Here is a 25,821-nt window from a genome sequence, read left to right as displayed (position 1 = left end):
TAAATTGCAAAAATAATTTCCTGGCTTAGTGTTTTATATGTCACTGCACTTTTTTTTATCCCCATATTGTTAATACTACACCATAGTCTGACTGTTTTCTATATGGTGGAAATTACGAAATTCAGAGGCTATGCACTATTACTACTTTAAACTTTAATGGAAGCTTTTGCAACTGCTCATTTTAGCAATTAGTGAAGTCCCTTAATTGCATTTCTTTAGCATTTCTTAATAATCAACTATGATGATCACATATTTAATTAAAAAAAACCCATTCTCATGATTCTTATTTATATACAGAGTCCCTTATGTACATAAATATTTTCCTCTCTTCTCGCAATCAATACTATTAAAGCTGTCATAATTCTGGAATCTTCTTAATTTTTTTTAATGGGCAAATAATAATTGTACATATTCATGGAGTACATACTGATGTTTCTATACATTAATATATATAATGTATGGTGATCAGAGCGGGGTAATTAGTATATCCATCATCTCAAACATTTATCATTTCTTTGTGTTGAGAACATTCAATATTCTCCTTCTAGCTATTTTAAACTATACAATGTATTGTTACATATAGTCATCCTACAGTGGTATAGAACAATAGAATTTATTTCTCCCGTGTAGTTATAATTTTGTATCCTTTAACAAATCTATCCCCATCCCTCCCTTCCCCCTACCCTTCTAGTATTCTCTAGGATCCTCTCTTCTGCTTTATACTTCTATGAGAGCAACATTTTTTAGCTTCCACAGATGAGTAAGAACACGTGGTATTTAACTTCCCATTCCTGGCTTATTTCACGTAACGTAACGTTCTCCAGATCCATCCATGTTGACACAAATGAGAGGATTTAATTCCTTTTTTATGGTTGAATAGTATTCCATGGTGTATATATACCACGTTTTCTTTATCCATTCATTGGTTGTTTACACCTAGGTTGATTCCGTATCTTGGCTATTATGAATAGTGCTGTAACCAACACGGGGGCGCAGATATAATTTCCTTTCCCCTTTGGATAAATGCCCAGTAGTGGGATTACTGGATCATGTGGCAGTTCTACTTACAGATTTTTGAAGGACCTCCATACTGCTCTCCACAGTGGCTGTACTAGTTTGCATTCCCACCCACAGCGTGCAAGAGCTCTTTTTTCTCTGCATCCTCGCCAGCATTTAGTTTTTGTCTTTTTGATAACAGCCATCTTAACTGGGGTGAGATGACACGCAATTGTGTTTTCACTTACATTTCTTTGATTAGTGATGTTGAGCATTTTTTCCTACATTTGTTGGCCATTTGGATGTCTTCTTTTGAGAAATGTCTAGTCAGATAAGTTGCCCATTTTTAAATCCGATTGTTTGGTTTGGCCAGTCGCCTCCACACTGCCCCCCTGGACTTCTGTACACCCCACTGTACTCCAGTACTCTCCTGTTGACACTCTAGTCACATCTTAGCTGTTTATTCTTTGTCTTGGTCCCTTGCGTGGGGAGCAAATGCCAGGCCTCTCTAGACAGCCATTTTGCTTCTAAGCTTAGAGTTTCTTTTATATTTTTATTTTTTTGAGACAAAAGTCTTGCTCTGTCTCCCAGAGTGCAACAGAGCTATCGTCATAGCTCACAGCAACCTCAAACTCCTGGGCTCAAACCATCCTCCTGCCTCAGCCTCTTGAGTAGCTGGGACTACAGGTGTGTGCCACCATGCTCAGCTAATTTTTATGTTTTTTGTAGAGACAGGGTCTTGCTATGTTGCTCAGGCTGGTCTTAAGCTCCTGGACTCAAGCAATCCTCCTGCCTCCCAAAGTGCTAGGATTACAGGCGTGAGCCACTGGGCCCAACCAGCTTAGAGGTTCTTTAACGCTAGGTCACTGCCTCCTTTTTGGCTCTAGGTTGTGCCTTGAGCCAGGTTTGCCTCAGCTCTAGGAAATTACCACAGCACTACCCTTCCCAAATAGGGGAGGTCTCAAAGAGGATATCCCAGGAGTGTGGGAAGGCTGGCTGGGGGTTTCATGCCCAGGGGACCTGTGAGAGGAACCTCATACAGTGTGGTGCTGTTGAACACCCACTCTGGTTTGGCATCTCTTTTGGTCAAGTTACAGAACCGAGTTTCCAGAGCCTTCCTCCCTTTTCCTCTGCCTGTCTTCAGGGATGTTTCTCCCTTGAGACACTGGAGATGCTTCCTGTGGGTTAAGGCAGGGACAAGTGTCCTGTTCGGGAACCTAAGATGATGGGGAAGCTGGTTGTCAACCTAAATCGCTCTATTCCCCATGTAGCAACAGTGAGTTGGGGGGAAATTTCCCACACACTTGGTGCTGGGCAAAATGGTGGGGACAGGCATCATGCATATGGAAGTCTCGTTTATGCTGGGATATTTCTGGTGATAATCTCAGTGCTACATATTTGTGTTTGGTTTTCTGTGGGGAGGGGCGGGAGTGAAGCCACCTTGCTTCTCTGCTGCCATTTTGGAATCTTTTGGAACCAGAGCCCTGGAATCTTTTGATCAATACTCAAAAGCCACATTCTGTTTCAGAGTAGAAAACAGAATAGAGTTCTTAAAGCAGGAACATAATTTCTTGTGACGTCTCCAATATAAGGAATGGGAAAGAGTAACTATTGAGAAGATTCCAGAAATATCTCTACATCTAATCATGTGGCCAATCTTCAGCTAGAAGATTAGTCATTTCTACTCAAATATACCAAGCACCAAATTATATATTTATATACTTATGGTTAACAGAAATATGCAGCTCAGTTTTAAAAACTGTTATAGGTGGACATAACCATGTTAGAAACCAGTGTGTCATTTTAAACACATCAGAAGCACATACTTTGCGAGATGGGTTTTAACTAAACCATCACTGAATACCATATACTTATTTTATTTGAATGGTTTGGCTTTAAACTTCATATAAATTTTATATAATTTCTAAAGTTAAAAAATTAATTCAGTCTTAGAGCTTTGAAGCAGCATTTTTAAAAAGCCCACAAAAATTTTATTTCATGCATGTACAGTTCAGTTCCTTCCAATAAAAAGTTATTAGAATTTTATCCAGTGAATTTTAGTAAAAAAATCAATGCCCCAGCCTTACCATCCGACATCCCTGATAAAGCCATGAGAATCTGAAAGCACCATTTCAGCCTGTTGAACTAATGGGTGGAAACGTGAAGCACTAGAAGTATATCCCTCATTAGAGCCCAACCAGAAAGAACCACCTGGAAAAATGCACTGAGAAAAAAAATCTATCCTGACACAGCTGCCATTTTGTTGAATTTCTCGGCAGAAGAAAAACCTTTAAGATTATAGGGGTTATGAGAAATTTATGGATCTAGGAAGGTCTGAGGTAAGACAACAGACTCTCCCAATGTGACAATTTCCATCAGAAGGGCACTTTCAATTTGTTGTCAATAAATTGAGTATATTTATGGAAATGAACATTTAGAATCCACAGTTATCCTATCCTGAAAGTTATGTAAACCATGTCCTTATTTTACATATGAACAACACATTTGCCAAATTACCCAAAGACTCACAGCAAAATATTAATAACTAATGCTACGATAAAACCCGCTGACCCTGGATTTTCCAGATTTTTCCATCCCACGTCCCTCTGATATCACTTTTGGTTAATCTTCTCCCTTCCAGCAAAAACATTAAAAACTTTCTCTTCTGATGTGATACTTTCTCTTGGTTTTTGATCTCCACTGAGATAAAATTTTGGCAAGACACCCCATACCAATAAAAAGAACAGCAATGAATGACTTTCATGGGACAAAATGTTCCCGACAAGGTGTATCTTGTTTGTGCAAAATGGTTCTGAAGAACTTCCATCTGATGTGGGGTAGAGCAAAGACATAATGACTGCAATGAGTTCTCAAATTAAATGACATATTGACTCACTCTCACTGAAATTAATCAGGATATTACAAAATGAGGGCTAAGAACAAGAAAAAGTGAGGCATAGTATATGGTTCCAAATAAACCAATGTCATTTAATATTTATGAATTACCTTCGTATGGCAGATATTGTATCAGGTACTTAGGATGAAGATGTGTAAGATACAGAACCAAGACTAGAAAGTAGGCTGAGGTCTGCTGATGAAAATCTCTCTGCCTTGCGCTAAGGAATGGCAAACTCTAAACGCTCCTGAGCGCAAAGGAGGGAGATCAGATGTCTTATTGACCTCAGAGTGGCAGATGGATTGGGGTAAAGAAACAGAAATCAGTGAGGGACCCATTTGAATAGACCGGGAGGGATGATGAGATCCTGAACTCAACTAGTGATCGTGGACGGGAAGAGGAGGAGGAAATTCTGGAAATAAATAGATTATACCTTCAGGAACAGGTATTTGGAGAGTTCCAGGAGGCAAAGATGATGCTATATTCTTAGCTTCCGCATTGTTAAGTTGGTATCAAAGCTCAATGAAATGGTATCATTGAAATGGCTCAATGAAGTGGAGAGAAAGAAAGCATTTCTTTTGGGACATGTTTAGTGAAATCTGTAGGACATTCATATGGAAAAGTCTAGATCATGGTGTCTACAGCTCAACACTCTTCACTTCGGGGACTGAATAATTCCTTGTGGAGGGGCTGTCCTTTGCATAGTAGGAGAACCTCCTCCCAGCCACGACAAAGTAAATGACTCTAGACCATGTCACATGTCCCCTGATGGGAAAAATCACCCCCAGTTGAGAACCACTTGTCTAGAGCTTGGAAAAGACGTCCTGGTCGGACTTCTTGTGTTTCACTGTCTAGGCAAGAGCTGAAGCACTGGAAATAGATGACATCACCAGGGAGAGAAGGCCACGTAGAGAAAAGAGGGCAGCAACGTTTAAGAGGAAAAGCTGCCAGCCACAATGACATAGATTCAACAAAGAGGTAGGAGAAAACCCAACGAGAGAAATGTCAGAGGAGTCAAGGGCAAAATGAGGTTTGAAGAAGTGGGGAGGTCGACAGGACAATGACAGCCAGGAACTCAGAGAGCGGAGAAGTTGTCACTGGTCTGGGAAATTTAGGAATGAAGGGGGAGTAGAAGCCAAGTTGTGTTGAGGATGGAACAGGAATTGGGGAAATGGCCACTCTGAGTACCTACTACTCTTTGCCCAAATAGTATAGTGACAAAACTCAGCACCATCACTAAGGGGCAATAGGTCTGAGTGCAGCATGCTATAATTCTTAGAATATGGTGTAGTCTTTGGCATAGTTTTTAAATGAAGGCACATTTTAAGTAGACCTTTAGTTTCCTAATTGAGAATGGTCATGACCAAGAGGCATATACTTCAAAGAGATAGGTTTAACTAAACCCTCATCGAATACCATAGAATTATTTGAATGGTTTGGCTTTAAACTCTATATAAATTGTATCTAATTTCTAAAATGATCTCACAGGTAGCTCCCCACGAGGCAATACTTCTTCCTGAACAATGCTTTTAATTCCTGCCATAAAACCTCTTTGCTCACTCTCAGGTTGTGTAATGAGCGCAGGATATATCGTAGCTATGTAGCGAGACAGCTGCTCATTTGAGCATCCTCCGCGGCTAGGCTCGCACAGGGAGGGTGGGGAAGGTTTTAAGCAAACCCTTTATCATTTGGAGAGATGTGATCGAAGGCAGGCCGGATGCCTCCCAGGCAGAACGCACACAAGGATGACGAATGAATAAGCATAAAAAACGGACACTTGTCAGCTAGGCATTAGATGGAAAACAGAATGGCTGAGTAACGTGGGTATTTCTGCCAGAAAAAAAAAAAGAAAAAAGATGAATTTCTGCCCTTGGAAGACCTTTAGGATTCTACATTTCTGTTTTCTTTCCATTAGTTCTCAGGCTGCTACTAAAATAAGTACAAAGTCCTTTCATTATAACCTAGATTATTACTTTTGCAAAGTCATCGTGGCCTAACCTCTGATTGAGTCACGGATTCTACCAATTAAAAGAAAAACCAGCTTTTGTCGTATGCATGCATTCAGAGGGATGTTTACTTAAAGAACATGAGTATTGGCTTACTAAAGCCATACCCCAAAATCCAATTAGCAGACGTAGAATCAGACCTGAAACGATATGGATTTCTATTTACCATTTATATATAATCAAAGAAAGTCTTTCTGAATACACACATGTGCACACAATATCTCATTTTTTATTGTAAAATGTTGATGCTTTCAGTGATTATTTTTTGCACAGTAATATTGTGGTTATAAATTATCTATGATGTGGGAAACAGTGATTCATGGCATTCTGCAAACATTCACTCTGCTTTTTGACAATGTGGTTAACAGAAAAGCAAACTAACTGAGAGACAGGAGGACTTTCTGGCCCTTGCTTTCCGCATTTGTAAAACAAAAATAAATGACTGGATGTTTTTACAGAACTCTTTTGCTATAAGGACCTATTACTGACTAGACTAATATTTTAAATATGCATTTTAGGGGAAAAAAAGCTTATCCTTTGTGTAATAAGGTGCTTTTTGGTTGCAATCATTAGTATCTAAGAGAAATAACACAAGCAATTATTTTTCTGAAGTCTAGGAGTTGGTGCATCTTTGAAAAGAATAACTTGTAATACTCCACTCGGAACAATTTCCACGGAACTTTGGGACACTTGAATCTACAGGTATAGGGAAGAGTTAGAAATTGGGGAGGGGAGTGGATTCCAAAAGATTTAATATTAAAAATGTTAGTAAATTCTTTGTATACATCCCAGAGAGTGATATACTCCAGAAGAGTAGATGAAAATTAAAGCTCTGATAATTGCAAATGCACTGAGAGCTACTTTGACAAAAATACTAATTTTCTGTCTCCGCGGGACAGAGAGGATGGAGGGAAATGCCTACCCAAGACAGCACGCAAGGAAGCCTGTCATGCCAATGTGCATATTTACAAAAGGGGCAGAGAATCATGCCTTCTCTGTTGAACAACTCTGAAAAGGGTGAGTGTGGCCCTATAATAGCAAAGTGAAGGCTGAGGAGGCCATGGCTTTGGCCTCTGAGTGTAATACGCAACACTATCATCTACGCACCTGTGAGCCCTGCTGATTTGGGAAGCAGACTATTAATATATCAGCAAAAAGATCACCCTATGCTATTTAAGCAGGCAGGTTGCTGATACTATTGTCTTTGTAAAAGAGAAACATTCTTATTCTAAGTTTTAAAAAATGATTTGCATTTATTAAAAATGTTTAATCCCTCACCAATGCTATCTACCTCATGATGCAGAAAGATTAGAATACAGTATTTTTTTATTAGACTGATACTATGAAGTCAAGAATTCTTCAATGAATACCCTTCAATAGATTATCCCAGTGGAAATCTAAATCCTTAAATTCCACAGAAGAACAAAATATAAACAGAATATTACATTATTAGTGTTGACCACTTCTTTGTTTTGAGACCTCTTAGAGTTTTGTAAATATTAAAATATATACTGAATTTGAAAAAGGTTTGGAAGATTATAAAGCACAAAACGCATGTAATAAATTATTACAAACTGTACCTATTATTTGCTCAAAGAGTTCTGGAATGAAAGATGGTTACTCATATGTATAAATATTCAATATGTCATTTTCTTACATACCTTGTTCCTCCATAAACAATAGTAAAAGCCGACATTAAAAGTATGAAATTGAGTTAACAGAAAATGTCTACATGTATCATACACAGTATTATCTGTGTGCATGTATATATGTACACATACATGTATTTGCGTGTGTTTGTGGGTGTTAGGAAGTGGGTATATGTCTAGTAGATCATGACATAAATCTATTTTTTTTAAGTTATGACTCAGCTTTTTATTTTTATTTTTTATTTCAGCTCATTATGGGGGTACAAAAGTTCAGGTTATATATATTGCCCATGCTCCCCCATCCCCCCGAGTCTGAGCTTCAAGCGTGTCCCCAGACAGTGCACATCACACTCATCATGTAGGTATGCACCCATCCCCTCCCCCCACCCCCATCCCCTCCAGTCAAATATTAAGGGGTACAAATGTTTTTGGTTACCTGGATCACTTTTGTAATGCTTGAGTCACAGTGATAGCTGTGTCCATTACCCAAATAGTGCTCATTGTACCCATTAGGTAGGTTTTTGCCCCTCTCCCCTGCTTGATTTCCACTGAAATTTCCACTGATTTTCCACTTCCCTCTGTGCACATGTGTGCTCATTGGTTAGTTCCAATTTAATAACGAGTACATGTGTTTGTTTTTCCATTCTTGGGATACTTCACTTAGGAGAATGGTCTCCAGTTCCATCCAAATTGTTGCAAAAGGCATTCATTCATCCTCTTTTATGGCTCAGCAGCACACCATGGTATACAGATACCATGTTATTAATCCTTTCATGAACTGATGGGCACTTAGGTTGATGCCACATCTTTGGAAGTGTGAATTTTGTGCTGAAATCAACATTAGAATGCAGGTGTCTTTTTGATACAAAGACATCTTTTCCTCTGGGTAGAAGAAGTAGTGGGATTGCTGGATCAAATGAATAGTAGGCCTATTTTTAGTTCCATGAAGAATCTCCATACTGTTTTCAATAGAGGTTGTACTAATGTGCAGTCCAACCAACAGTGTATAAGGATTCCTTTCTCTTTGCAACCATGCTGACATCTATTTTTTTTTATTTTTTGTAATGGCCATTCTGATAGGGGTAAGGTGGTATCTCATGATAGTTTTAATTTACATTTCCCTGATGATTAGTGACATTGAGCATTTTTTCGTATGTTTATTGCCCAATTGTCTCTCTTTTTTGGAAGGCTTCTGTTCACATCTTTTGCCCACTTTTTAATGGGGTTATTTTTTTTCTTGCTGATTTGCTTGAGTTCTTTGTAGATTCTGGTTGTCAGCCCTTTATTGGAGGTATAGCTTGCAAATATTTTCTCCCATTCTGTAGGTTGTCTATTTTCTGTGTTAATTGTTTCCTTAGCTGTGCAGAAGGTTTTTAGTTTAATCAAATCCCATTTATTTATTTTTGTGATTGCTGCAACTGCCATTTGGGTCTTCTTCATAAATTCTTTGCCTAGGCTGATATCTAGAAGAGTTTTTCCTACATTTTTCTCTAGAATTCTTATGGTTTCATGCCTTACATTTAAGTCATTTAATTTTTATGAATGGTGAGAGATAGGAGTCCTGTTTAATTCTTATGATATTGCTGTCCAATTTTCCCCAGCACCATTTCTTGAAGAGGACTTCTTTTCTCCAGTGTACATTGCTGTTTGCTTTGTCAAAGATCAGTCTGGCTGTAGGTAGGTGGTTTTATATCTGGGTTCTCTATTTTATTCCATTGGTCTATGTCTCTATTTTTGCACCAATACCACATTGCTTTGGTCACTGCAGCCTAATGAACACAGGTGATGAATATATTTTTAATTTTTTTAAAAAAGCTGTTTCAATGTATTTTCAAAGCACTCCTCTACCAAATAATTCCATGGTCACTTAAAATAGTAACACCTGTATTCTCAATGGGAAAAAATGTGCCTTTCTTTCAATAGTGAAGAAAGGAACTAACTATGTTGTCATCGTGGAGTAGAATTTATGCTTAAAATACTAAATCTGGCAGTTAATGGGAAATGACTGCTGTGAACCTACCAGTGTAGCATATTTGGGGAGAACTAGATTAGTCTTCAGAGCTTTGGGCATTAAAAGTGAATTAATGTCATGGAACCCTAAAAAGTTGGCCATAGTTTTCTTTTCCAGGAATACAGAATCTTATCTTTGCTGGAACATTTAAAAATCATGAAAATATTATTATATTAAGCAATTCATTGTGATTTTCAAAAGTAAGGGATGTAGTATATTTTAAAAAGTTGGAAGATTTTTCCTTCTTTTACTTGCCTTTTCTTCTCAACTATCATAAACTATAAAACAAACAAAAACCAATCAACCCACAAACAAAAATGGACTACATGCAGTTCACTATGTGGTTAGATTGAAAAGTCAAGAATTATTACATGCTACAACTCTGTGCAGTGAACTGGACTATGAACCGAAGTTTGTTAAAACTCACATTCACCATTTCCTAAACGGGTGACTTGGGCAAGTTACCTAACATTTCCATGCTTCCATTTTGTTATTGACAAAATGAGGAAAATATGACTAATAGAACCTCCCAATAGGATATTATATGGGGATTGCCATGGCTTCCAACAGGCACACAGCAAGCACATAATAAATGTTGGCTACCAGGACACAGACTTCTTTAAAGAAGAAATAAAGACGATAGATTTTGTTCTTTTCTCCACTATTTCATAATCTCATTTTGCTTTTTTAAGGGCTAAAGTTCTGTCCACTCTTAGGAATTTACCATGAAAACTTTCATGATATTGTAACTTATATACAGGGACAGAGGTCAGAATGATCTTTAAGCAAGTCAGCAGTGGGATTATCTTGGTAATGTGTTCAGTTGTGCCAAGGCCTAGCTGTCCCTTGCTGCGGTCCCCAACCCCTAGGCCCTGGTACTGGTCCGTGGCCTGTTAGGAACCAGGCGCGCAGCACTGCCTGAGCTCTGCCTCCCCCACCCTGCACAGACCACCCCCCTCAACCTCACCCCTGTCTGTGGAAATATTGTCTTCCACGAAACTTAAGAATTGGGCTGCACAGCAGAAGGTGAGCAGTGGGTGAGTGAGGGAAGCTTCGTCTGTATTTACAGCCGCTCCCCATCACCTGCATTAGGTTGGGTACTTCCGCCTTACTACTCCGAGATCATTTCAATAGAGAAATCCCAAGCAAACAAAGTCCCCTTAGAATGGCGTACGAATCAGCCATTCTTCTTTATTTCTTGACTTTGGGGGCATTTATAGGATACATACATTTGTATTCAGATAGTCTTGCTAAGGGTATTTTACAAAATAAATATTTTAGAGCCAGAACTCCAAATGACATCCATTACAGAGAAAAATATCCATCGGAGCCACTCTTTGATATTCACACTGCATCTTTAGTTTCAGGAAAAAAATGATTTTATGTCATCACAATATTTTTTAAGGTACGTCTTAGGGATAAGTAATAAGAAACATGCCAACTTTATGGATGAGGAAGCTGACGTACCAAAAAGTTAAGGCTCTTTTTCTCAGAGCACAAAGAAAAGAATGCAATGATTGCAGACAAACTTTTTGTTGTTGTTGTTTGCAAATAAGTATTTTAGCCATAAACTTCGCTTTTCGTGGGGCATAAAACATACTTTAATGACACATTTTAGTCCAGTAGGTTACCAGCTCTGCTTACAACATATGTATAGATGATTTCCCCAAAAATAGGACTTATGAAACAATGTTCTATAAATTGGCTGTCTACCTCTTAGAATAAATATGAGCTATAAATACCTATGAATTTGTGGGGCCGCCGTGAATCTTGGGAACTTCTGCCCATATATAAAAGGAAATGTGTTCAGAAAAATATAGACTGGTGCAATCAGGTATGTGTTATAATTTTTAATCTTGAAAAAGGAATGCCATGATGAACTATTTATTAATAATAGGACTGCTGAGATTTATATGAAACAAGGACAAATTTATTGTTAGAAATTTCATCTAAAAATAGTCTAAAGGACTTAATGTTATCTAATTGAAAACATGGATTTTTTTTTTTTGGTCATAACTGGATTCCTGGGGGCGTGAAGGGTTGCACAAGGACTCAGACCAGAACTCAGAAATGCACTTTAGTAAACAGGCCATCTGTTCTGGTGCATGGAGGAAGCCTGCCGAGTTTTACCAAGACATTTGACATGAGGCTACTAGAACTGCTTGTGATCGTAGGGTAAGGGGATCACAGGGAACTCACTGGCATGAAACGCAGATGTTACACAAAGAATATAATTCAAATGAGACAAGCCTAGACTAAGAGCATGGACGAACTGCTCTGATAGTATGAGAAAGGAAGTGTCCCCTCTCCCCATGAAGCAGGAATGACTTCACTGAGGACATTGGAAAGAAATTCTTCAAAAGGCTCAGGCCTTGCAAATTGTTCTTTCCCCTCTTTCTCTCATAACCCACATCCAATCTCAACAAAAGCCATGGCCTCTTCCTTTAAATATATCTGGAATCCTGCCCGCACGACCTCCAGGGCTTCCATTCCGTGCCAGCCTAGCATCGCTCAGAGCGGTGGCCTCGTCCTGGCCTTGCTGCTTCTCTCTCCCCTCGCCCTTCGTGGCCCATTCCCTACACAGCAGTCACAGGATCCTGCCAACGGGCGTCCGGGCCCAAGTTCCTCTGCTGAAACGATTCCCAAGTGTTCTTATCTCATACTCAGAACCCAAGACGCATCCACATCTGCAGAGCCCTGTGCCGTCTCCCCACGTCCCCTCCCATCTTTACCCCAGGCCTTGCCTTCTCAGCACACCTGGGAATCTCCTCTCACTGCCTACGCTCCGGCCACTGTCGCCCCCTTGCTCTTCTTGGCACCGGGCAGCACGCTCCTGCCGCAGGATCTCTGTCCTGGGCCTCAAGGATCGCTCGAGTCCAGGAGTTCGAGGCTGTCGTGAGCTATGATCCTGCCACTGCGCTCCAGTCTGGGCAACAGACTGAGACCCAGTGCCACTTGCTGTCCCTTTGCCTGACCTTCCCTCCTGCCAGTCTACTGACTATCAGCATCTTCAGGAAACCTCCTCTGAACACTCTCTCCCGGGACTACATAATCCCTTTTCCTGCCGTATTTTTCCTTCATAGCACTTACCATCTGCTCTGAATTATCATTTTTTTTTTTTTTATTTAGAGTTTGCCTTTCCTCACCAGAACAAAAGTTCCATGGGGCAGAATGATTACATTTTGTTTTGTTTTTGTTTTTTTTTTTTCCAACACCATTCCTAATACCTACAACTGTCCCAAGAATAGAGTAAATGCTTTTTAAGTATTTCTCAAATAAATTAATTTTTAAAAATTAGGGGTCAGGTACAGTGGCTCACACCCGTAATTCTAGCACTTTGGGAGGTGGAAATAGGAGGATAGTTTGAGGCCAGGAGTTTGAGACCAGCCTGGACAACATAGTGAGATCCCATCTCCAGAAAAAAATAGAAAAATTATTCATAGCTGGGTGTCTTGGCATGCATGCACCTTTAGTCCTAGCTACACGGGACACTGAGATGAGAGGATTGCTTGAGTCCAGGCGTTTTGAGATTGTAGTGAGCTATGATCCTGCCACTGCACTCCAACCTGGGCAACAGAGCAAGACCCAGTCTCAAAAAAAAAAAAAAAAATTATCAACAAAAGTCAGGCAAGGGTGAAACCCTTCAGCATGAACAAAAATAGCTGAAAGGTATGGAAATCAAAACATTTCTAATCCAGTGTGACTAAATGTGGAAATCCTTAGTGGTCAGAGCAGCAAATATAGTTTGGATACGTGAACTATAAAATGTGGTCACTATTGGCTGAACTGTGTCCCCTCCCAAATTCTTATGTTGGGCCCGAACCCTCAGCACCTCAGAAGGTGACTATATTGGGAAAGAAGGCCTTAAAGAGGTGACTAAGGTAAAATGAGGCTGACAGGGTAAGCCCTGGACCAATCCGTCTGATGTCCCTATGAGAAGGGGACACACATTTAGACACACAGAGAGACCCCAGAGGAAAGAGTGCATGAGGACAAAGAATGCCGCCATCTGCAAGCCAAGGAGACAGGCCTCAGAAGAAACCAAACCTGCTGACACTTTGATGTCAGACTCCTCACCGTCAGAACTGTGACAAAGTCATTTCTGTTGTTTAAGGCACCCAGACTAGGGCATTTTGTCACGGTGGCCCTAGCGAGCTAATGCAATGGCATACGCCACCATGAGGAATTTTGACTTTATCTCAAAAGTCATTTTGAAGCAGAAGCGGAGGTGAGATGGGACGAGACCTGAGTTTTAGGGAGACCGCAATTACGGTCACACGGAGGAAGGACTGGAACAGAAAAGAAGACTTGAGCCGCAGAGAATAAGTGCGAAGCATCTACAACAGCTCAGATCTAGGTCAAGAAGGACGGAAGGAAGAGACAGTATAGAACTGTGGGCGGCGTCAGAGCCAGGACTGATGGGACTTATGTGTAAGTGACCTTGACCTTTGACTTATTCCCGAAGACAAATACTCTAGAAATTAACACACTTTGGAAAATAATGCTATGTTCTGATGCACTAGAATGGTTCCAGAATAAATAGAGACACTTTATCTTGGTAATCTCTATTTCTAATAGGAAGACGACTCAACCCTGTTTTGACAAATGGCCAGAAAGAACTCATTAAAGGAATTCTCTTGGTCTTCCTACAGCCTGATTCCCACCAGATTAGAAAAAAGGCATCACCTTTTCAAAGCAGCACTAATTCTTTCATGTCCTGGAAGAAAAACTACTCAGTGCCTTGAAACAAAAAATAAAATGATATATCCTGGTGACTTTAGAGGAATGCGTGGCTCAAATGCAGAAATCTGAGAGCAATTATTATTAACATTATTATTTTTTGAGACAGTCTCGCTCTGTTGCCTGGGGTAGAGTGAGTACCATGGCGTCAGCCTAGCTCATAGCAACCTCAAACCCCTGGGCTCAAGCGATCCTCCTGCCTCAGCCTCCCGAGTAGCTGGGACTACAGGCATACACCACCATGCCCGGCTAATTTTTCTATATATATATTTTTAGTTGTCCATATAATTTCTTTCTATTTTTTTTTTAGTAGAGACAGGGTCTTGCTCTTGCTCAGGCTGGTCTCCAACTCCTGCCCTCGAGCGATCCTCCCGCCTTGGCCTCCCAGAGTGCTAGGATTACAGGCGTGAGCCACCGCGCCTGGCTGATTTTTGACCAGGACTTTTGACCAGGACTTTTGACTCTGATGCCAGAGCAGTTGCAACCTCAACTTTCCTGTATTTCCATCAGCTCCTGACACCCCAGGGTGCCCGCGTGCAGTGACTCACATGCAATGCGCACGTACGCCTTCCGGCTCTTCGTGGTGCCCGCTGAGCTCCAGGCCACGCACTGGCACCAGTAATCCTCAGGTCCAAAGAGTTCTTCCACCTGCTGGCGCGAAATCTCAATGCTCACTTCCCGGACGATGAGACCTGGTAAGAGAAAGAAAGATGCAAGTCAAGACAAGACTCGTGCTACAGAAATATAAACCATCACACCACATTCTTCCCCCCATGATCCTTCTTGATGGAATAGATCAACATCCCAGAGATTGTCTCTCATCTCCTGTGATTTTTCTTCTGGCTCCATTTACTTTACCCAACAACGTTTTCATTTCCTTATTTGCTATTTCACATCTTCTGGATTCATCTGAAGATGAAAGTGGACTGCCTTTCTCCATATTGCTTGCAAATACTCACTTTCCACCAAGATAGCTCCCTCTGTATATTCCAACGTGAACTTGAATTTCATATCTTCAAAGGATTCTACCTCAATTAAATAGGTTGTGGGTAAGATAATCATGTGCTCTACACAGCTTTGGAATAGCTAAATCTTCTTAACTCTTCACATGCCATGAGAGAGAATAATCTAAAACTAAAATCATTGTGGTAAATTAACAGTTGTCTTTCAGTAATAATGGTGCATCGTTTTTCTTGAAAGAAATACTACCCTCGGTTAACAAACCTCTGGGATCCTACCCAAAGAATACACGACTTTAAAGTTTCTATGCATAGTATTTTCAAAGCCCAAAGGTTTCTTTGTAATTGTAATGTAATTGAAATCCTGATAAGTCCAGCTAACACACTCAAATAATTAGAATTTATTTCACAGCATTATATAACCCTGAATAACAAAAAGTTGGTTTTACTGATCAGAATAACATCCATTGGGTGTCGGGCAGATGTGTGGGGGGAGGGGATGGGTGTTTACATACATAATGAGTGCGATGCGCACTGTCTGGGGTATGGACACGCTTGAAGCTCTGATTCGGGGTGGGGGAGGGGCAACGGCAATATACGTAAACTAAACTTTTGTACCCTCATAATATGCCGAAATAAAAAAAAAAGTTGAATTAAGAATCTGGGATTATCATTTTGGGAAGATTTATCTTGAAGTATCAAGGTTGTTTCAGAGATTCCTATTCTGCAATATTCCTCTTTGCACCGAGCAAGAGGGATTATCCGGACAGTGTATGTGGGCAACTGCCAGCTCTCCTGGAGCTTGAGTGCACAGCTTCCGGAATGGGGTGTTCTTCGACAGAACCAGCAGAACACCCCGAGGAAGTAGGAGAATTTGCTTTGGGTCAAGCATGGGCAATGTAAGAATGATGAAATGTATTGCTTTGCACTATTTTCTTCATTCATTTGTTCTTTGAAAAAATATTTATGAAGAATCAGGTATGCAAAAGAAACTATACTAGGTACTTATGGAACGCCAATGGGTAAGATAGTCATTGCCCCCAATAAACTTATGTCAGTGTGAAGAAGACTCGTGTTAACAATGCATTATTCAACTTATTATTTAGGTACAAGTGTGCTCAATGCTGCAGAAAACATGCATAGGGATGAAAGTGAATAACAAGGGAACCCAGTCTGGCATGAAGGATCCAGTACGTACCAACTTGGCCAAATTATATGGCGAGAAGGGCAGGACATACGGAAAGAAATAGGAAAGAGAATTAGCAGACTGAGAACCCAGGAGAAGACAACTGCGTACCAAAGAATAGCGGCGTGAGATAAAGGGTCAAGTTTATACAGTCTAGTGGTTCTCCAAGTGTGGTCCCCGGAACAGCTTCATCAGTGGCACCTGCTGCAAATGCAAATTCCCAGGCCCCTCTCCAGACTCAGTGAATAGCAAACTTCGGGAGGGGAGCCCAGCCATCTGCGTTTGAACAAGCCTGCTGAATAATTCTGATGCACGCTAAGTTTGAGAACCACTCTTGTACGTAATGTTTAAGATTTTCAATTTGTTCCTGAGAGCCATGGGTGTCATTCAAGTGTTTTAAGCAAGCAGATGACATGATCAGATGGCAATTAAATATATACATATCTATTTTATATATAAAAAAGATACTGAAGCCAAGCTTGGTAGCTCATGCCTATAATCACAGTACTTAGGAAGGCCTAGGTGGGAGTATCGCTTGAGGCCAGGAGTTTGAGACCAGCCCGGGCAGCATAGAGAGAGCCCATCTATACTAAAAATAACAAAAAACCCCATCAAACCAAACAAGACATAGAAATATATGTGTGCATGTATGTATCTGTACATGTATATACATACGTATGTGTGAGTGTATGTATATGTATGTATGTGTGTTTACATACATTCAATTCTTTAGAGTTTAATAAGTTCCCCAGAGTTATAATTTCTTAAAATTTTTAATCATAGTTGATAGGAAAGGGTGTATGTTCCGGAAACCCTAACAAAGGGTATTCCAGAACTTTCCCTAACACCTAGAAAATATTCAGATGGCTAAGATCACTCAGGGAAATTAACAACCACCCAATAATAGTAAGTACTGTCTCACTGCGGAAATAAACAATATTCCCTATCAAGAGCTGAGGGGGCTTGATTCACAGGAACTACTAAGCTCATAAAGTCCATTAAAAATTCTCTGAAGTGAAATGAAGCCCAGAAAAGTGGATTTTATAATCCCAAGGCATGGCAAGATCCTACAGGGGCAATGCTAGTGTCAAAAGTTCATTAATTATATTTAAAACTATTTTAAAGTTTAAAAAATTAGTTTTCCTTTTATGTTTACACAATGACCAGTTTAAAAAGAATTTTCCAGTAACTGGCATATCCCTCACTCTCTATGAAACGGAAATCAGTATATTATTTTAGCCAATGTCCAACTGTTAATAACACAACAATCTTCAACAGCAAAAATCTCAAGCTATTAACAAATAACACTATTTTCTCCCCTCTTTCCTGGTCCCTGCTAAGGCCTCTAATTTTCCTACCTTATTGTAATTTTTCTCATTATTCTATCTAGATATCATTAGATATCTAGAAATCTGTGCAAAGTTGGAGCAAAGCCTCCTTCCCCCAACCCCCATCTCCTTCTTTCTGTTTCCTTTTTGACCCTACTTTTTGGTGTTTAATGTTTCTGCCTGTTTTACTTGTTTATACATTCCTTCTTCATGCAGAAATTCAGTTACTAGAAGCAAACCTCTCCTCTAAGGCTCTTGCAGTAAACGTACAGTCACCAAACGGCTGATAAACCTGCAGCGTGTATTTCCTTCCAACTATAATGGCTCTTTCTAAAATGCAGAGCAGCGAAAAATGGGCTCAGGATATTAAAACCACATACAAATATTTGGTGTCCCAAGATGCTAACTTCAGGTTTCATGCCCCTCCTTTTACTTAAAGCAATTACAGGAAACCTAATTAAATGCTAGGAGAACTACACTAGGTCCACTGTTATCTTTTAGCCCAAAGAAGCTCACGGATGTTGCCTACTGACCACAAATCTGAAGCCTTTTAAGAAGCCACAGACCAACCCTCCTGCTCTACGGGAGTTATTCATAGAATGAATGTTTTCAATTTGGTGGCCCTGTCTCCCTGTGGTCACTGGCGTCAGACACACACTGATTTTTGGCTTCAGCTTCACAGATGTCTGACATTCAGGAGGAAGTGAGTTAATTACAGTCCTGTACAGTTGTGTGCAGTTGTTCTGTCACATGGACCAAAGTTTACATTCCAACTCTTGCTCAACAACACACGAATGAGAAAGAACCGAAGCATAAAATATCTAAACGCTTATGGCTCAGAATTCCCTAGAATCAGCTGCAATATTTAGACTCTGAGCTACTTGGTTACACATACCGTCTTTTCATTACCATAGGTAACTTCATTACCGGTGACATTTTGTTCATCAAACCGGAGCCTCGTGGTTTGGGTAAAAGCAGGTTAAGATCTTTTCTCTTTGAAAGTAAAATTTCAAATCTGCTTGAAGTCTTGAGATGCAAAAAAGCAAGCTGCCTCGAAATTTGAAATGCCACCAGCATTACCTTCTAATGCAGGGTGCTTTGAAGAGCATTTGGGAACTTGAAATTGGTTTCAGGTTATTTAAGGGTGGGGGAAATGCTTCGCTCGACAGGATTTACTCAAATACAAATGTGTAGTTTCCATCACATCTGATAACATCAAAGATTTTCCATCACGGCACTTCCTCTAACAGTGGCATCTCAAAGATGCATGCTGTTTGAAGTTTGCAGTGATTTGCTTTTATAATAGGATTCATTGTGGTTTGGGAGCCAGAGTACAGGAACGTAATTAACATGTAATACCAAGAAGGCTTATAATGAGTACGAGCATGCTCTTGTCAATAAGGAGGAGATTCAAAGGAATATAGAAATCCAGACTCAAATGCAGCCCTCTGATTGGATCTTTCTGAGGCCATACATGCTTATGGCAGTAACCCCTGACAAATGAAGTTTATGCCTTATCTTTAGTTTAAGTTTAATTTCATCATAGTGGTTGGGCACCACAAACTGTTTTTCTAGGATCTTATTACAAAGCGTTCACCAGCACCTGATTAATCCTATTGTATAATTATTTAAAATACTATATATATTCTCCCAGAAAAGTAATCTATAGTGCTATCAAACACTTCTTCAAAATCCACTAATGCCAGCTGTTATGTTAAGTTATAGAAATGTAAAGATGCATCAAATATTATTACCCAGCCTTAAGCTGTTCCTTTATGGTATAAGAGTATCTTGTTTATTAGATGATACTCAAAGAAATCACCCATCATCTTAAAATGCTTTTTAAAATGTGGTCATTAATCTGCACCTTCTGATATCCCATGTACGTTTCACTGAAAGGCATCGTAACACAACATTAGACTTAGGAGTTACATAGGCCTGAGTTGTATTCCTCAGTCCTCCCAGTCTTATCATGTTGTGCAGGCTGACAATTTGAGTTCCTCTAATCTCTCTAATGGGAAAAGAGTGCAGACTTCACTCCACAAAATCTCATTATGGTACATTCACAGTGAAGACATGGGTTGGTGGGAAATGTACAAAGCTACAGGTAGGGATGTTCTGGAATATATCACGATGTTTTATTGAATTAGTGTGGTCTCTTTTTCATGCTTTCTTCCAGAGCCTAATCCTATTAGGTTTTTACTAATATGATCTAACATATGAAACATACCAGTTCTACAGGCCCTAATATAAATTAAGTCACAGAAAATACTGTCATTATGTAGAAGGATGTCATATCATAAAAATCTGATAATTATTTTAGCAACTTACAACTCTCACTAAAATACTCACGATAACTTGCAAGGCAGAATTTCAGAATCAAGATACTATGTTAGGTTACATGAAGTCATTTAGCCATCTTTAAACTACAGCAGGAAAAGAAGACACTGTCAACACATAATTTATCAACTTTTCTCTGAAATGTTTACTTTGAATTTTTAATATAATGTTAACATATAAACAGGCTATATAATTTAACTAAGATTATTTTTTTGCAATTGAGAATTGCAATTTACTGATGTGTTAGCTTTGTTATGACTGTAATTTTGTTAAAGTTATACTTACTATTTTTGCCAACAAGATGAATGTAAGAAACATAAAACCTACAAATCCTGAATCCTGAAGAAATATAAAATCTGAACAATAACAAGACGATTGAATCAATAAAAAGTCTTCCATGAAATAAAGCCTAGCACCTGTGATTTTATTTTTAAGAAAAAAAACCAAAAAACCTAGTAATAATCCTTCTCAAACATTTTCAAAAAATTAAAAAAGTGAGATTATTTCCAAATTAATTTTATAAGGCCAGTATTACCCTTATACCAAAACCAGACAGAGACATTACAAAAAAAGAAAAGTATAGCCTAATAACTCTGATAAACATGGATGCAAAATTCTCAACAAAATGTTAGCAAACTGAATTCAATAGCATATTAAAAGTATCATTCACCATTATCAAGTGGGATTTATCCCGGGGATGTAAACATATGCAAATCAATTAACACAACAGAATGAAGAGGAAAAAACAAACAATCAACAGATGCAGAAAAAGCATTTCATAAAACACAACATCCTTTCATGATAAAAACTCTCAATAAATTAGGTATAGAATGAACGTTCCTCAACACAATAAAGGCCATATATGACAAGCTCACAGCTAACATACTCAACAGTGAAGAGTTGAAAACTTTTCCTCTAATATCAGGAACAAGACAAGGACGCCCACTCTTGCCAATTCTATTCAACAGACTACTGGAAGCAGCTGTTTGTAGTACATAGTATGTCGTATACAATATTAATATTGTTAAAATGTCCTAGCCAGAACAATTTGGCAAAAGGAAAAAAAAAAAAAAAAAGAAAAACCACAAATAAAATGTATCCCAGTCACAAAGGAACAAGTTAAATTGTCTCTGTTTGCAGATGACATGATCTAACATATAGAGAACCTTAAAGAATAAACCAAAAGCTGTTAGAACTCATAAATGAATTCAGTAAAATTACAGGACACAAAATCAACATATCGAAAACAGTAATGGTTGTATCATGAATAATTAACTATCTAAAAAAATCAAGAAAACAACCCCATTTATAAGAGCTATAAAAAAATAATAAAAGTATTTAGGTATAAATTTAACCAAGGAGGTAAAAGATCTGAATGCTGAAAACTATAAAACACTGATGAAAGAAATTGAAGAAGAAAAAAATAAATGGAAAGATATCCTATGTTCATGTATTGGAAGCATTAACATTGCTAAAATGTCCATATTACCCAAAGGAATCCACAGATTTAATGCAATCCATATAAAAATTCAAATGACAATTTTCACAGAATTAGAAAAAAAATCTTAAAATTTGTATGGAACCACAGAAGACCCTAAATGTCCAAAGAAATACTGAGAAAAAAGAATAAAGCTGGAAGCTTCACACTACCTGATCTCAAAATCTACCATAAGGCTACAGTAATCAAAATAGTATGGCATAAAAACATACACATAAACCAATGGAACAGAATAGAGAACCCAGAAATAAATCCATTCATTTATGCCCAACTGATTTTTGAAAAAGATTTCAAGAACATACAATGGGTAAAGGATAGTCTTTTCCATAAATAGTGTTGGAATAACTAGATATTCCCATGCAGAATGATGAAGTTGGACCCTTAACTCACACCATATACAGAAATCAACTCAAAATGGATTAAAGATTTAAATGTAAGACCTAAAACTATAAAATTTCTAGAAGAAAACCTCTGTGACATTAGTGTGGCAATGATTTTTTTTTTTTATAATCCCAAAAAAGCACAGGCAACAAAAACAAAAATAGACAAATGGGAATATATCAAACTATAAAGCTTCTGTACAGCAAAGAAATAATCAACAGAATGAAGAGACAACCTACAGAATGGGAGAAAACATTTGTAAACCACACATTTGATAAGGGGTTAATATCCAGAATATATAAGGAACTCAAACAACTCAATAGAACAAGAATACAAGCAGCCAGATTTTAAAAATGGGCAAAGAACCTGAATAGATAATTCTCAAAAGAAGACATACAAATGGTCAACAGGTACATTAAAAAATATTCAACATCACTAATTATCAGGGAAATGCAAATTAAAACAATGAGATATCACCACACACCTGTTAGAGATACCTAACTTACAGCTCAGTTAAAATAATGAGGTTTATGTACCCGAATTCTTGTGTTCTTGTCTGATTTTTTTTCTTTCTTCTTTTTTTTTAAGTTTCAAAATATCATGGGGATTCAAATTATAGATGTTCCCTGTGGAATTATTGAAAACAGTAAAAACTGTTTTCTTTGTTTATTTAGTTAAATAAAATATGGTGTATCCAGCCATTGGACTATTATATGCTATTGGACTATTATGTTCTAAAAGATGAAGTATATAACTTTTGACTTGGAATGATGTTTAAGATATATGTACTTTTAAATAACAAAGCAGTTGGTACATTAAGATCCCATTTATATGAATATATTATGTATACATAAGAAAAGAAAAAAATGAGGTGTTTTTTTTTTTTTTTGAGATAGGAGTTCATTCCGTTGCCTGGGCTAGAGTGCAGTGGTGTCACCATAGCTCACTGTAACTTAAAACTCCTGGGCTCAAGCGATCCTCTTGCCTCAGCCTCCCGAGTAGCTGGGGCTACAGGTGTGAGCCATAGTACCTGGCCGACAATGAGATATTTAACACTTCTTAGAATGGCTGTTATCAAAAAGACAAAAGATAAGAAGTGTTGGCAAGGATATTGAAAAAAGGGAACACTGGACGCTGTTGGTTGGAATGTAAATTAGTACAGCCACTATGGAAAACTATATGAAGATTTCTCAAAAAATTAAAAATAGAACTACTATACGACCCAGCAATCCCACCACTGGGTATGTATCCAAAGGAAATGAATCAGTATGTCAAAGAGATACGTGCACTCCTACATTCACTGCAGCAGTATTCACAGTAGCCAAGATACAGAATCATCCTAAATGTCCATTAATAGATGAGTGGATCAAGAACATGTGGTATAGATACACAATGGAATACTAGTTGGCCTTAAAAACAAAGGAAAACTTGTGATTTACCACAACATGGACGAGCCCGGAGGACATTATGCTAAGTGAAATGAACCAGGTACAGAAAAACAAATACCACACAATCACACATAGGTGGGACCTAAAATAGTCAAACTCATAGAAGCAAAGAGTAGAACCATGGTTACCAAAGGCTGGTGGACGGGACGCTGGGTGACTGGGGAAGTTTTGGTCAAAGGACAAAGAATTTCAGTTAGACAGAAAGAATAACTCCAAGAGACCTATGGTACAACATGTTGACCACAGTTAATAAACAATGTATTGCATACTTGAAAATTGCTAAGAGAGTAGATTTTAAGTGTTCTCATCACACACAAAAAAATCAGTATGTGAGATGATATATATGTTAATTAGCTTGATTTATCCATTTCTCGATGTATACATATTTCAATGCGTGTCATACACCATAAATATACATAATTTCTTAAATTAAAAATGATGAAATTACTCAAAGTTTAAAGAATTAACATGGCTGGAAGTGAATGCTTGAAGGGATTCGTTTGGAAGCATTTCACACCTACGTTATTGATGTAATTCCTTTTTTTATTTTTCTTTTTTATTTGAGAGTATTATGGGGGTAACAAACTCTGTGGTTACATAAATTACCTTTGCACCACCCAAAAAGTGTGCCCCAGACAGCATGCACTGCATCTGTTAGGTGTGGCTTTACCCATCCCCTCCTGCCTCCTCCTACCTGCCCAACACCCTATGAATGTTGTGCACATTAGTGTTGATCAATTAATACCGATTAAATGGTGAGTACATATGGTATCTGTTTTTCCATTCTTGTGATACTTCACTTAGAAGAATGGGCTCCAGCTCCAGCCAGTATAATACAATAGGTTGTTCATCATTTTTTTATGGCCGAGTAGTATCCCATGGTATACATATGCCACATTTTGTTAATCCACTCATGTATCGATGGGCACTTGTGTTTCCGTATCTTTGCAATTGTGAATTGTGCTGCCATAAACATTCAAGTGCAGATGTGTTTTTTATAGAATGTCTTTTTTTCCTTTGGTTAGATGCCCAGTAGTGGGATTGCTAGATCAAATGGAAGTTTTACTTGTAGTTCTTTTAGGTATCTCCATATTACTTTCCATAGAGTTTGTAATCATTTGCAGTCCCCCCAGCAGTGTATGAGTGTTCCTATCTCTTGCATCCACAACAACATTTGTTGTTTTGGGACTTTTTATAAAAGCCATTCTCACTGGAGTTAACTGGATATCTCATTGTGGTTTTGATTTGCATTTCCCTGACAATTAGAGATGTTGAGCATTTTTTCCAATGCTTGTTGGCCATTAGTCTATCTTCTTTAGAAAAGTATCTGTTTATCTCCTTTTCCCACTTTTTAATGGGGTTATTTGATTCTTTCTTGCTGATTTCCCTGAATTCTACATAGATTCTTGTTATCAGCCCTTTATCAGATGTATAGCATGCAAATATTTTCTCCCATTCTGCAGGTTGTCTATTAGCTCTAGTGACAGTTTCTTTGGCTATGCAGAAGCTTTTTAATTTGATCAGGTCCCATTTATTTATTTTTATGGATGCTATGATTGCTTTTGGGGTCTTCTTCATAAATTCTTTGCCTAGCCTGATGTCTATTAGACTTTTTCCAACATTTTCTTCTACAATTCTCATGGTTTTGTGCCTTAGGTTTAAGTCTGTTATCCACTGTGAGTTGATTTTTGTGAGAGGTGCGAGGTATGGATCCTGTTTCAGTCTTCTACATGTGGCTATCCAATCTCCCCAGCACCATTTATTGAATAGGGATTCTTTTCCCCAGTGTATGCTTTTGTCTGCTTTGTCAAAGATTAGATGGCTACATGAGGATGGCTTTATATCTGGGTTCTCAATTCTGTTCCATTGGACTGTGTCTCTGTTCTTGTACCAGTACCATGTTGTTTTGGTTACTATATCCTTGTAGTATAGCTTGAAGTCTGGTAAATTAATGTCTCCCAATTTGTTCTTCTTGCTTAAGGTTGCTTTAGCTATACGGAGTCTTTTACGGTTCCACAGGAAGTGTAGAATTATTTTTTTCTAGTTTTGTGAAAAAGGATGTTGGTATTTTAATAGGAAATGCACTGAATCTATAGATCACTTTGGGTAGTACAGACATTTTAACAATGTTAATTCTGCTGACCCATGAGCATGGTATGATTTTCCATCTGTTTACATCTTCTGCTATTTCCTTCCTCAGTGTTTCATAGTTCTCCCTGTAAAGGTCTTTTACCTCCTTAGTTAAATATATTCCTAGGTATTTTATTTTCTTTGTTGCTATTCTGAAAGGTATTGAGTCTTTGATCTGGTACTCAGTTTGACTGTTGTTGGTGTATATGAATGCTACTGATTTTCGTACATTGATTTTGTAACCTGAGACTTT

General features: G+C 38.4%; 1 protein-coding gene across 1 annotated transcript in view; it reads right to left on the bottom strand.

The window, feature by feature from the left end:
* The window catches only part of UNC5C (unc-5 netrin receptor C), a 345,841-nt gene that overhangs the window by 83,040 nt on the left and 236,980 nt on the right, over nt 1-25,821 (bottom strand). The window contains exon 3 of the mRNA XM_069485492.1: nt 14,847-14,990. Coding sequence (XP_069341593.1) covers nt 14,847-14,990 — 144 coding nt within the window. The remainder of the gene's footprint in view (nt 1-14,846; nt 14,991-25,821) is intronic.

This window comes from Eulemur rufifrons, chromosome 13 (genome assembly GCF_041146395.1).
Source record: "Eulemur rufifrons isolate Redbay chromosome 13, OSU_ERuf_1, whole genome shotgun sequence".
Lineage (NCBI taxonomy): Eukaryota > Metazoa > Chordata > Mammalia > Primates > Lemuridae > Eulemur > Eulemur rufifrons.
The sequence above is the reverse complement of the archived record's forward strand: the minus strand, read 5'-3'. Positions and strand labels throughout refer to the sequence as shown.